Source organism: Vicia villosa, linkage group LG1, assembly GCF_029867415.1.
Source record: "Vicia villosa cultivar HV-30 ecotype Madison, WI linkage group LG1, Vvil1.0, whole genome shotgun sequence".
NCBI classification, from domain to species: domain Eukaryota; kingdom Viridiplantae; phylum Streptophyta; class Magnoliopsida; order Fabales; family Fabaceae; genus Vicia; species Vicia villosa.
This window is the reverse complement of record NC_081180.1, coordinates 25,270,572-25,284,382: the sequence shown is the minus strand read 5'-3', so window position 1 is coordinate 25,284,382 and position 13,811 is coordinate 25,270,572. Positions and strand designations below refer to the sequence as shown.

Sequence of the window (13,811 nt, the reverse complement as noted above, 5' to 3'; positions counted from 1 at the left end):
ATTAAAATCCATTTTTAACCCTTATAACTTATTCTAATTTAAAATAAAATAATTATATATTAAATATCTTTTATGTCATTTTACATTTATAAGTTAATTGAATCATTAATTTTATCAAACACTTCAATGAGCTTATAAGCTATAGTCTCAACCATCCGCTATAAGCTATAAGTCATCAGTCATCAACCATCAGTCATAAGCTATAAGTTATCTGCTAGCTTATCAGTCAACTGGTATTTTTACAAAACAGACCCTAAGGCTCTATTTGGTAACACCAGAAAAAGGGCTTTTAATTTTTAGTTTTTCAGCTTATATTAACAAAAAAAAAAATTGTTTGGTAAATGTCATTTAGCTTTTAGTTTGTAACTTTTTTACTAACATTTAGCTTTTTTCTCAAAAGTTATTTAAGAATGTATAATTATAGCTTTTGCGTTGTATAATTATATTCGTGCCGATTAACAAAAAAATACAATATTTAATATTTTTTAACGATATTAAAATTACATGTCTTGTAATGAATTTAGAGATAGTTTTGCTAATTTTTAAATTTGTGAAACATTAAAAGATTATTACGAGAACGTAATAATATTAGAGTTTTACCGTAAAATAGACAATAAAATTATTTTTATTATTATTTTAGATTAATATAATTGAATTCAAAATCGTGATGAAGTTATTTTATATATCTCATTAAATTTATATATAAATTTTATTATATAAGTTCATTTAAAAATTTATATATAATTATTCGATATATTTCGCTATTATTTTTAATTTTAATATGTATTAATTTTTTTTGCATGCTTTGCTAATGTATTTTTTTTATTTTATAAAAATTAATTTAATTATATAATACAATAATATAACGAGACTATGAATTTCTTAATTAAGAAATTTCTTAATTAAGAATGTCCTTTTATGTTATTTTGTATTTATCAGCTAGTATAACAGCTAATTTATCAAACACTTAAATTAACTTATCAACTATCAGCTACAAGCTACAAGTTATCGGCTACCAGCTACCAGCTAGTTTTACCAAACAGAGCCTAATTCTAAAATCTTCATTTACATGAAATTTCGAAATTATATTTGTTGTTTCCCTATTGTATTACGACGGTATTTTTTTCTTCTACACCCTCCGGTCACTATTATAAGCAAAAAAAATGGTCTAATTCTTGGTCACTATTATAAGCAAAAATCAATTATTACTAAATCATTTAATGCTGTAATTCCTAAGATACCCCTATATTTCATTTTCCAATACTTCATTAAATTTAATAAAGAGGATATTATAGTAAATTTAATCAATGTTTTCTCCAAAATCTAAAAAGTTAACTACACTTAATTGAATTTCTTAATAATCGTGAAAACCATTTTTTTTGCTTATAAATGTGACCGGAGGGTGTATTTCATAAGAAAAAATGGGTGATGTATATAATTAAAAATATAATGATATGACAAATTGATGGTTTTATATTGGATGACAGTGTAAAACTATTTTACATTGTCGCTGCATATTTATTAAACCCAATTCATAAAGAAAATTGGTGATGCACTGACAGTGTAAAATAATTTTACACTGTCAACCAATCACAATCATGCATCCAATTAAATCACTCTTTTATTTTTTAAAAAATTTAATGACATGACAGATTGATGGTTTTTTATTGGATGACAATGCTGTCAGTGTATACCCATTAAACTCATTCCATAAAAGAAAATGGGTGAAGCACGTATGTATAAAATAATTGTATTGTACAACCATGTATACAATCAATCAATCACAATATATATCCAATAAAATCACTCTTTTATTTAATATTATATTGTACAAAAATCTTTTAATTGTTAAATGTTAGTCAAACAAATAGTATTTTAACTTGCGACATAATCTTTTAAAAACCTATATATGGGTTTTTTTTACAAGAACAAACTTAACTGATTTCATTCATCACACAATGCTCAATACAATGAGGTACAATATTAAAGAAACTACGTCTAGACCAAGAATTGGCTGCCTTAGCTAACGTATGGGCAATCGAATTCGCTTGGCGCTTAATGAACTTTACCTCAAAGTTCGGAAACAAATACAACAAATTATGAATAGACTTAATAATACAACTAAATTCCGAATTACCAACACGAGGCGCATGAATAGTCTTAGTAACATATTGACAATCACTTTCAAAAATAACATGGGTAAACTGGAGGGTGATGGCATTTTGGATTGCTTCCTTCAAAGCGATAGCTTCAGCTTCAATAACGGAAAGAAGACCCACATCCCAAGACACACTTGTGGAAATAAACTTTCAAAAATAATGTTTGTTGTACCACACACATTATTGAAACCTGCGTCAACATTACATTTCAAATGGTTAGCCGTAGGAGGAATCCAAACTGTTGATAAATTATTAGCCACACCCGATTTATGCTCATCTTTAGCTAAGAACCAATCGTACCAATTATGGTATGCTTGTAAACTAATCTTTATAGCATCATCCCGTGTATCTTGCCAAACCACATTACTCTTACTCCTCCAAAGAGTCTCGAGCAAAACAGCAAATCTACATGCATCCCTATGGTCCTCACGGCTACAAACATAAAAAATAAGAGACTTAACATCATAGAAAGTATGTAACTAAGGCTTTATAATAGAAGACAAACATGTTGCCCTCCAACTTTGAATGATGGAAACGCATCCGAAAAACACATGCCACTCATCCTCATCCTCTAAATCACACCACAGGCATTGGACATGCCGTTGTTGTACATTAACGCGCGTCGGAAGGCAGTCCCTACAAATCTGCCATAAAAGATGCTTAGCTCTTGATGGCGTGATAATATTCCAAAGATTTTTCCAGCTACCCTCAATGCTATAGGATCGAGTGCTACTTTGCGACCCTTTCCAAAGTTTATACCCCGATTTCACACTATATTCACCATTATGCTCCTCTTGCCAAATCAACTTATCTTCCACCACATCTTCTACTAAAGGAACTCTAAGGATAACTTCAGCCCCTTCGTTATCAAAAATTTGATTTATCTTGCCTACGTTCCATTGCTTAATGTAAGGAAGCAAAAAATCTTTAACATAGAGATCATACGTGCCTTGAACTTGCGGGCCATTAATAAACCACCTTCCTTTCTCTCGGAGCCATGGATCATACATAACCTTAATATTGCTACCGTCTCCAATACTCCACCTACTACCAAGTTTTAGAACATCTTTTGTCTTCCATAAACTACACCAAACAAAACTCAGATTATATCCAATCTTAGAATCAAGAAAGGAGGAACAAGGGAAGTACCTTGCTTTGAAGATTCTAGCCACTAGAGAGTTTGGTTTTGCCAAAATATTCCATCCTTGTTTTGCTACCATAGCCATATTGAAGGCTTTAAAATCCCGAAAACCCATACCTCCTTCACTTTTCGAGCTAGTCATCCTCTCCCAAGCCAACCACCTTATGCCTTTGTTATTGCGACCACCCCCACCAAAATGAATTAAGCATTTTTTCTATATCATTCACCACCCCATCCGGAATCAAGTAGACACTCATAATATAGGTCGGGATTGACTGAAGAACCGACTTAATTATAACCTCTTTCCCAATCTTAGACAAAGATCTACCACTCCAAGAATCGATTCATTTCCAAACCCTATCCTTAATAAAAGAGAACACCGCCTTCTTACTTCTACCAATCATGGAAGGTACCCCCAAATACTTTCCTGTACCCAAAACTCGCCTCACCCCCATCACATTGGCTAAATCATCCTGATCTGGACCACTGATATTGCGACTAAAGAAAACTTCTAATTTAGACAGGTTAATCTCTTGACCTGTCGTCGCTGCATAAATTTTAAGAATCTCCATGAGATTTGTCACCTTCATAAGGTTAGTCCTGCAAAATAAAAAACAATCGTCAGCAAAAAGCAAGTGGGACACACTAGGTGCCCTCCTGCATATCTGTGCTCCATGAATGTCTCCGCTGGCAACTGCGCCTCTAATAAGAGCAGAGAGACCTTCATAAACGAGGATGAAAGTAATGGCGATAAAGGATCTCCTTGTCTCAGTCCTTTTCCTAGAATAATTAGTCCAACTCTATATGAGTTTACAAGAATAGAGTAGTGCATCGAGGTCACTCACATCATAAGCCAATAAGTTCATTTCTCATCAAAGCCTAATCGAAGAAGAACACCCCGAAGAAACCCCCAATCAACTCTATCATAGACTTTACTAATATCAATCTTTAAGGCCAGATGGGCTTTGTTACCGCATGTCTTTCTTTTTAAAGCATGAATAATTTCCGTGGCCACCATAGCATTATCAAGAATGGACCTCCCTTCAACTAAAACCGACTGCTTCTCCAAAACACACTTATTTAAAACAAGTTTCAACCGATTAGCTAGCATTTTGGCAATCAGTTTGTAGACTACTTTACAAAGAAATATGGGTTTAGAAAACAATCTATTGTTACAAGATTTTTCTTTTAATATCCTAAATTAAATGATTTGTTAATTATTTTATTAATTTTTATTTTTATTTTGTTATGCACTCTTTAAATATATGTGTTTATCTTAACCTTATATCATATTTTGGGTTTGGCTAATGCAGTAGGTTGAATGTACTATTTTCGACTATAATGGTATAAGCTTTAATTTAACGGTAACATAAAACATATTTGGGTTTAAATTGTCGAGTAATTAAGTTTCCTTTTTTGTGTTTTTTTCATTAATGTCATTTATTTGATTTTAATTTTTTTAAATATTTTGTTATTTATTACCTTCAAAATAATCATATATAATTTAGGGTTAAATATGTTTTTTGTCCCTATAAATATATGAATTTTGGCTTTTAGTCCCTATAAAAAATATATTTACTTTTAGTCCTATAAAATTACTTTTGCACTCACTTTTGATCCATCTACAGGGACTAAAATTGAGTGCAAAAATAATTTTATATGGACTAAATGTCAACATTTTTTTATAGTGACTAAAAGCCATTTTGGGTAATTTTATAGGGACTAAAAACATATTTAACCCTATAATTTATTATCTACTTAATATAAATCCAAGGTTGTCATGATGACAACCTTGGACACAACCCTAACCCTAAATCCAATGTGTCATCATATTATAAACCTTAATCCAATGTGGCATTATATTAGAAATCTATTAAAATTTTGAGTTTTTATCACTTTTTATTCTTCACACCAAATCATTACATTTATCCAATCTAATACCCTAATTATATTATAATAAATAAATAATTTTTAATAAATTGTCTCACTACCAAAAAAAATTGATATTAAAATATTTGAAGTCAATACTTTAATATGTAAAATTTTATATTATTAGCTCTAAAAGCTTAGTTTATTTTAATAATATATAATATTTGATTTTATTTACTTATATTTGATTAAAAATAACCGATTGACCAATTAGGACTAATACGAGAAAAAAATTATTAGGACAAGATTTTATTAAAAATAATTAGTCAATATTTTTATTGATCATTATTATTCATTTTATAGATATTAACTTCTACATAAAAAAAATTCATAATTTTAGATTTTTTTACTTGGCTAAAATATATTCCATAAATATTTGTCATTTGCAATACTATGAAATTATTATAATAAAGATAAAAGTAAATATGTTTTAATTAGAATACAAAAATTTAATTACTATTAGTTAATAATAGATTTTAATTGGTAAAACGGTTCGTTACAAATTTTTTTGTAACATATGAGTTACAAAATAAGAGTTATTGTCTTTTTAATAATCATTCTTATGTATATAAATACATAACTGGTAAATGAGTTTTACATGTCTGTACTATATATTTTATACTATATATTTTGTTGTAGGTCTTCTCATTCTCTTCAAATAAGGTTGAGACAGTACTTCATTTTCTATTTTGTATTGATATTTTCCTTTCTTTTCATATGTTTTAGCTATTATTTGATTTATATGACAAGTATCTCAACTTATTCTATTGTAGTAATTATATAGACTTCAACTATTTTTTGCTGTTGTATATCTTCATCTTCTTCTACCCAAACAAAGACAAAGTACCTAATTTTTTTAATTTTGTATCGATATTCTTATTTCTTTTTCTTATTTTCGACTACGTGTTAACTATTCTTCAATTTATATGTTATACTTATGATTTAATTTACTCTATTATATCAATTATCTAAATATTATAACTATATGGTTTTGTAATAATTTTCTTATAGGATTTTGTGATGTAGTTTTCTCTACTATTTCTTGCGGACGTAAAGAAGAAAGAAGAATTATTTTGTTGCTACTTTTACAGTCTTATTACTTGAGAATCATGTGAAAAATCATATAAGTATCTGTCTCTAACCATAATATATTGAAGGTCTTCAATTATGTTACAAATGATTCTACCAATATTTAAATATATTATTTTGTTCTGCATTATTTGAATTTCATAGGTAACAGTAGTATTATTATTATTACAATAAATCATATTAATTTTTAATATAAGTAATATTTATATTTTAATTATGACTGTGATTTACTTGCAAGCATGTTGTTGCAATTTATTATCCTTTATTTTCAATACAGTAAATTATATTATTGTTTCAATTGTTGTAACTTCTCAAAATCGTCAAATTTATCTTTTATTATTTCAATTAATTAATTCGAAATTGTAATGTTTATATAATAATGATATTAATATTAACACTATATAATTATATATATATATATATATATATATATATATATATGCCATCTTTATTTTATTTAATATTTAATTAACACTATATTAATAAATAATAATAATAATTACTATTATAAAAATACTACTACTAATAAGAACATATTATTGAACGATCTCTACTAATAACAATATAATAATAATTTATACAAGTTTAAATTATACAAATTTATAGAAATAAATAAATTTAAATTTGATGCTAAGAATAAAATCAAGAATTATATTATACGTCATTGAAATAAATAATTAAGTTTGATTAAATTTTTTAACCTCTCAAATTATTAAAGTCAGTTTTAAAATATCAATCAATTAAAATCAGTTTTAAAATATCAATCAATTAAAATCGGTTAAAAAAGTATTTATACAAAGAATTTAATTTGGTTTCATTGAAACAAATATTTAATTTCGATTAAATTTTTTAACCCCTCAAGTTAATAAAATCGTTTTTAGAATATCAATCGATCAAAATCGGTTTACTTTAATCACCCATTTTTCTATGTATTTTTATATATAAATATATAAATTAAATATTTTTATTGAATTTTTATATTTGTCATCCGATACTAAATATTTTTAATGACAATAACATTTCAATACCTCAAAATTTGTAAAATTATGTACACCATTAATAATATATTTACTTTTATTTAAACTATTTATTTAAATAATGATCACGTCATTTTAAGAGATACTGAAAACATACGAGAAAGTATTGATTTTTAAGTTGCAATTTTAATTTGATAATAAATATTGTAGTGATAATAATAAGCCATTGAAACAAAACTATTGAAATAAAAAATAACAATAAAAAATAAAATAAAATGATAAAATAATAGTAATAGAAAATATCATGATATAGTAAATTAATTGTTATAAATTAACATTAATAATAATAATAATAATAATAATAATAATAATAATTATTATTATTATAATAACCCACTTAATATAATAATAATAATAAAATATTAAATTTTAATAAATATTATAGTTTTCAATTCTAAAATATCCGTGCATCGCACGGACCAACAATCTAGTTAAAGAAATAGATGAATCATGATATCTTACTACCATTATCATCAATGAAAAAGTTTAATAAGTTGAGCTACTGAAATCCCAAAATCCTAATCAAAATTAAAATCTAAAATCAAGACATAAAATCAATAAATAAAATTTTAATATTAATTGATTTCAGTATTATTAGCATTATTATTTTCTAGGTTATATAATCTATTATTTCGTCTTTCTTCTTTTTTTTTTCAAATCTAAAATTAAATGTTTTGTTAATCATTCAAATAATTATTATTTTTAATTTGTTATGTATTTTATAAATATTTCTTTTTAGAATAACCTTACATCATATTTTGTGTTTGATTTATGCAGTAAGTTGAATCCATTGGTTCCGGCTAGAATGTTGCAACCTTCAATCTAATACGCTCATTTGTTTTAGATGGTTTATTTTATATAGAAAATTAAATAGAATAGTTAAATAAAAATTATATAAAAAAATAAATATGAATATAGGAAAGAAGATTGATATGTATATTAGTTCCCAAAATATAATAAAAATAAAATGAAATTTTTTTAAAAGAGATGATAAATCGGTTTTTATAATTCTTTCAATATATAAAAATATTTGAATCAATAATATATATATATATATATATATATATATATATATATATATATATATATTATAAATATTATTTTCTTTTTGGAATTATTGTCAAAAATATTTAAATCAATAGTAAAGTTGTTGCATTATTATTTAATATTTTTATCAGTACCTTTATGTTCTCGTTATTATTTAATATTTTTATCAGTAATTTTATGTTCCACTTATTATTAAATATTCTGATTAGTAACTTCTTGTTCACGTTAATATTCAATATTTTGATCACTAACTTCATGTTTCCGTTAATATTCATTATTTTGGTCAATAATTTAATATTTCGATTAATATTAAATATTTTGATCAGTAATTTCATCTTCCTGTTAATATTCAATATTTTAGCTTCATGTTCCTGTTAATATTCAATAGTTTGAGCAATAACTTCATATTCCCGTTAATATTTAATATTTTTATCACTAACTTTATGTGAAACAATTGTACGGGTACCACTGTATTACGCGCAATTTTTAAAAATATTGGATTCATACATTATTTTAAATATATTTACTTTTATTTTCTTTAATGGTAAGAAATAAAATAATATGCGGGTTCGCACGAATTATGATATGATTACAAGTGCAATCAGACGGTACTGATGTGTTACTCGTGCGTTGGCACGGGTACTGGTGTGGTATACACACATTTGTTTTCAAAATGTTATCAAAATATAAATAAGGAAAGTATATACTCGTGTGTTTGTATGGGTATTGGTGCAGTATTGGTTTGTTACTCATCAGTTCACACGAATTTTGATATGGGTATTGATGCAGTATTGGTTTGCTACTCATCAATTCGCACAAATTTTGATATGAATACACGTGTGTTTGTACGGGTACTAGTGTGTTTATTATATCATTATTTGTGTTTAAGTTGATGTAATCAATTTAATTTATAATATTTTTGTTTTGGTGATCATAAAATAATTTTGAATTGTTTATATTATCATATAATTATAATGTTATTTAACTCATATATTACTTATGTATTTTTTCTAGTATTTTTTTACTTATAAATGTTTGTCTCATTGTTTTCTATATTACTAACATAAATAATGGTAAGAAATAACACATTTTCCCCGTGTTACATTTAGGTAAAAAAAATTTAACTTCAAAAGAATTGAAAAAACTCTTTGATAGTGGTAATATATATATATATATATATATATATATATATATATATATATATATATATATATATATATATATATATATATATATATATATATATATATATATATATATAAATAACGATCTCAATCTTTGGTAGTATAATATTTTGTGTATATTTTTTTTACATAATCTTGTAAGTTGTAACATACAATTTGAATACAAGTTAAAAATTAAAAATTACAATCACATTAAATAAAAAATTAAAAATTGCAATCCACCAATGATTCCTAAGGATAATTATGATATTTAATTTTTTTATATGAAAATGATTTATGTTGTTTCATTTCTAAACTCTTTTTTACCTAAAAAATATTGTTTGATTCTATTTTTTTATACATTTCAAAATTATGTACACATTTTTAATATTTTTTTAATTTTGTTCGACTTTACAGTAAATAAATATCAATAATTTTTTATAAAAATAATTTTATACATTTCACTTTAATATATATATATATATATATATATATATATATATATATATATATATGGATAAACTTAAATTCTTAATTTGACCTAACTATAATATTCCTCCTTAATTATGTGAATTAATATTTACATATTATAATATCTACATTTCAACAAAACTTGCGCAAGCATAAACCAGTAATTCCAAGCATATTCTCCATTGTATATTGACATCAGCCAACATAAATTCTACTTCTACTGTTCAAACTTTAAAGGCAACCAAAGAAGAATCTGACAATAAGTTTGACGCTAACAGAAGAAGGTGGTCGAAGAGAAACCGTCAAATATATGTTTATTTCAAACGAATCGTGTATAAACAATGCTTGCTAGAAAAAAATCCAAAACACAGAGATTAGAAAAGTGACGGAGGAATAAAAAATGACACTGCAAGAAAAGAATTAGGGACAATATTGAAAAGAATAATCAGAGACAATATTGAAATTGATACTAAAAGAATAGAAAATAAGGGTCTGTTTGGTTCAAATGAGGGGGAGGGGAGGCGAGGGATTTTAATGGAGGGAAGGGGAGGGGAGGGAAGGGGAAGAATTTTTATTAATTATATGTATGTTTGGTTCAAACGAGGGGAGGGGAGGGGAGGGGAGGGATTTTGCTTAAAAATATGTTTGGTTCACGAGGGGAGGGGAGGGGTTTTATTAATAGTTTACGTTTTTATCCTTATGATTTTATATAACTCATATGATATTCAAAGGTGAAAATTTCATAAATAATTTTTCGGAAATAATATTTGTAATATTGAGTGATTAAAAATTTATAACTTACGACATAAAGTTAAAAAAATTGAATACACTTGATACGTATTATAACTTTCGGCACAAAATTATCTATATGTTGATAACAACTTTTGAATACATAAAATAACTTTTATATATATATATATATATATATATATATATATATATAGATATATATATATATATATATATATATATATATATATATATATATATATAATAAACAAAATAAATGAATGGTTTAAAATTTTATATAATATACAAATACATAATAAAATTAGAAAAAAATTAATATAAATAATCATAAAAATTAAAAATTGTAGTGATTATAATTTTTATTAAATAAAATAATAATTTAAAGGTAAAAAATAATTATAATAAATTGACATAAGCAATAGAGAAAAAAAGAAAGAAGAAGCACACGAAAGAAAATAATAATTTTGAAATAATAAAATAAAATTGAGGGTATTTTAGTAAATATATTAATTTATTAGTTATCAACAGTCACATTCCCTCCCCTCCCCTCCGAATCCCCCCGATTCGGGGGACGCAAAAAGTGTGATTTGGAGGGATTTTGCTCCCCTCCCCTCCCCTCCTCTCCCCTCCTAAAAATTGAACCAAACACATTTTATTATAAACATTCCCTCCCCTCCCCTCCCCTCCCCTCCATTTACCTCGAACCAAACACACCCTAAGGATTAAAATAAAAAACCAATCATATCCTATGAGTGACACCAATCGGTACTTGAGAATGATACACTACAAATTCAAACAAATGTTAAACACCAAAACAATATAAAATTAATTAATAGGAGAGTGAAAATGTTTGACTTTTCTAATATGATAGATATATTTTGATTTCAATTGTCAAATAATGTGCTTTTCCATTTTTTATGTGTTTTTTAAATATATTAATATCATTTATTTGATTTATAAACTTTTCTATGTATTGTCATTTATTACCTTCAAAATTTGAAGTCATATATAATTTGTTATTATTAATGCAAAAGTTTAATAAGTATAGAAATCCCAAAATCCTAATCAAAATTAAAGTCTAAAATCAAGACATATTATTATTAATTGATAAAATTTATTATTAATTGATTTCAATATTATTAGCACTATTATTAAAAAGTTAAATAGTATTATTAATATTATTAATTTTTTTATTTAAACAAACAAAAAAAAAACCAAATTTACTATTTTTCTAGACTATATAATCATTTTATAAAACATTATTTTTTTATTTTTTTACAATATCAATATATCTCAATGTCAAAAGGACATATTATGTTAAACTTATTATTTAATTTATTATTTTTTTCAATATTAATATATTTCAATGTTAAAAAGACATATTATTTAAAATATATTATTCAATTTATTGTTATATCATTTGTTTTAAATTTTGATATATATATATATATATATATATATATATATATATATATATATATATATATATATATATATATATATATATATATATATATATATATATATATATATATATATATATATATATAATGCAATTTCAAATTGATTTTGATAATTAATAAAATTAAGATATGAAATCAATTAATGAAAATTTATTATTAATTAATTTTGATATTATTAACACTATTATTAACAAAAACTTGCTATATGATATATAGTTTTAAATTGATTTCGATAATTAATGAAATAAAGAAATGAAGACAATTCTAATAAATTTATTATTAATTGATTTTAGAATTATTATTATTATTAGGAAAATTAAATAGTGATATTATATATATATATTGAAAAATTAATTTATTATTAATTGATTTCGATATTATTATCATTATTATTAGTAAAATTAAATAACGATATTAATATTAGAAATATTTTGTGTTTAACCAAAAAAATATCCAATTTAATAATTTTCTGAGCTGCATAATCATTTTTATAAAACATACTTTTTCTTTTTTTAATATCAACATATTTCGATGCTAAAATGATAAATTAGTTAAAATAAATTATTATTATTATTATTATTGAAATAAAGCATATCTTATTATAACCAAAAAATAGATAGATACAAGTCGATCACACAGATCCAGACAAATCCATAAAACTAAGCTAGAAGAACATGAGTACCTAACAACTTATTCGAATTACATCTCTAAATCTCTAAATGATACTATCTTTAATCCTATCAACCAAATTTTACTCTATCTTCTTATGGATGAAAACTATTTCATTTCTCACTTTCCATATCTCATATATGGTTTCGGCACAAGCAATCTTCAAAACTTGTCTTCTCCACTCTTTTTTCCTAGTTTCTTTGATCAACCACTTTTTCTCCTTATTTTACTTAAAAGGGTTTCTATTAATTCCCAACCAATGCAACACATGTTTCTAAATATCATTGAACATATGGTATTCAAAAAAAAATATGATTCAAGCTTTCTACTTTCTCACAAACCCTACACTATAGATCCAACTTATTTATATATATACTGATGTTATAGTGCCATCAATATTTTAAGTCATATTATCACCTTTGTATGCATTCCACGTGATCATTCTCGTTGGATGAGACAAATGATGATTGAGAAAACATTTAGATAACAAATTAACATAATTCACTGTGATGAGTTTAAAAGTAAAGGAATATATCACTTTACTTGCAAGTTACAATTTGTTTCTAACGCTCCATAACCACCAGAATGCAGCGAAAAAGATAGAGTTGTAATTGATGTCATGTCTAATCCAGTCATATAAAATACCCTATTGGAATAATAGTGGGTCCAAGAAGCCAATAAATTTCCAAAAGTGAGTAGTAAATTCATAAATTATCAAGCAATATAGAATCGTCTTAGTATCCTAATTGCATCTAGGACAAAGATTCATCTAGAGCATACCACAATGACACAATATCGATATAGTAGGAATGGGCATATGTAAAATCGTCCAAAGGAAGAATTTCACCTTGTTAAGAGTAGGAATATGCCACACCCACTTCCACGATTTATTG

General features: G+C 24.9%; 1 protein-coding gene across 1 annotated transcript; it reads right to left on the bottom strand.

Moving 5' to 3' along the window:
* Window positions 1–2,236: 2,236 nt before the first annotated feature.
* Window positions 2,237–4,411, bottom strand: LOC131595539 (uncharacterized). Its single transcript, XM_058867930.1, has 6 exons — window positions 4,198–4,411; window positions 3,954–4,080; window positions 3,657–3,900; window positions 3,309–3,514; window positions 2,715–3,242; window positions 2,237–2,591 (listed from the first exon to the last, which is right to left on the bottom strand). The coding sequence occupies exons 1-6, from the start codon at window positions 4,409–4,411 to the stop codon at window positions 2,237–2,239; spliced, it is 1,674 nt and encodes a 557-aa protein (XP_058723913.1).
* Between the last annotated feature and the right edge of the window lie 9,400 nt (window positions 4,412–13,811).

What these genes read in the sequence shown, in the direction of transcription:
- LOC131595539 (XM_058867930.1), bottom strand. Translation starts at nt 4,411, where the DNA reads ATGCTAGCTAATCGGTTGAAACTTGTTTTAAATAAGTGTGTTTTGGAG. An exon ending in GAGCACAGATATGCAGGAGG is followed by an intron (nt 3,901 to 3,953) that starts GCACCTAGTGTG and finishes TTTATTTTGCAG; the next exon opens with GACTAACCTTATGAAGGTGA. An exon ending in GCTAGAATCTTCAAAGCAAG is followed by an intron (nt 3,243 to 3,308) that starts GTACTTCCCTTG and finishes TGTTTGGTGTAG; the next exon opens with TTTATGGAAGACAAAAGATG.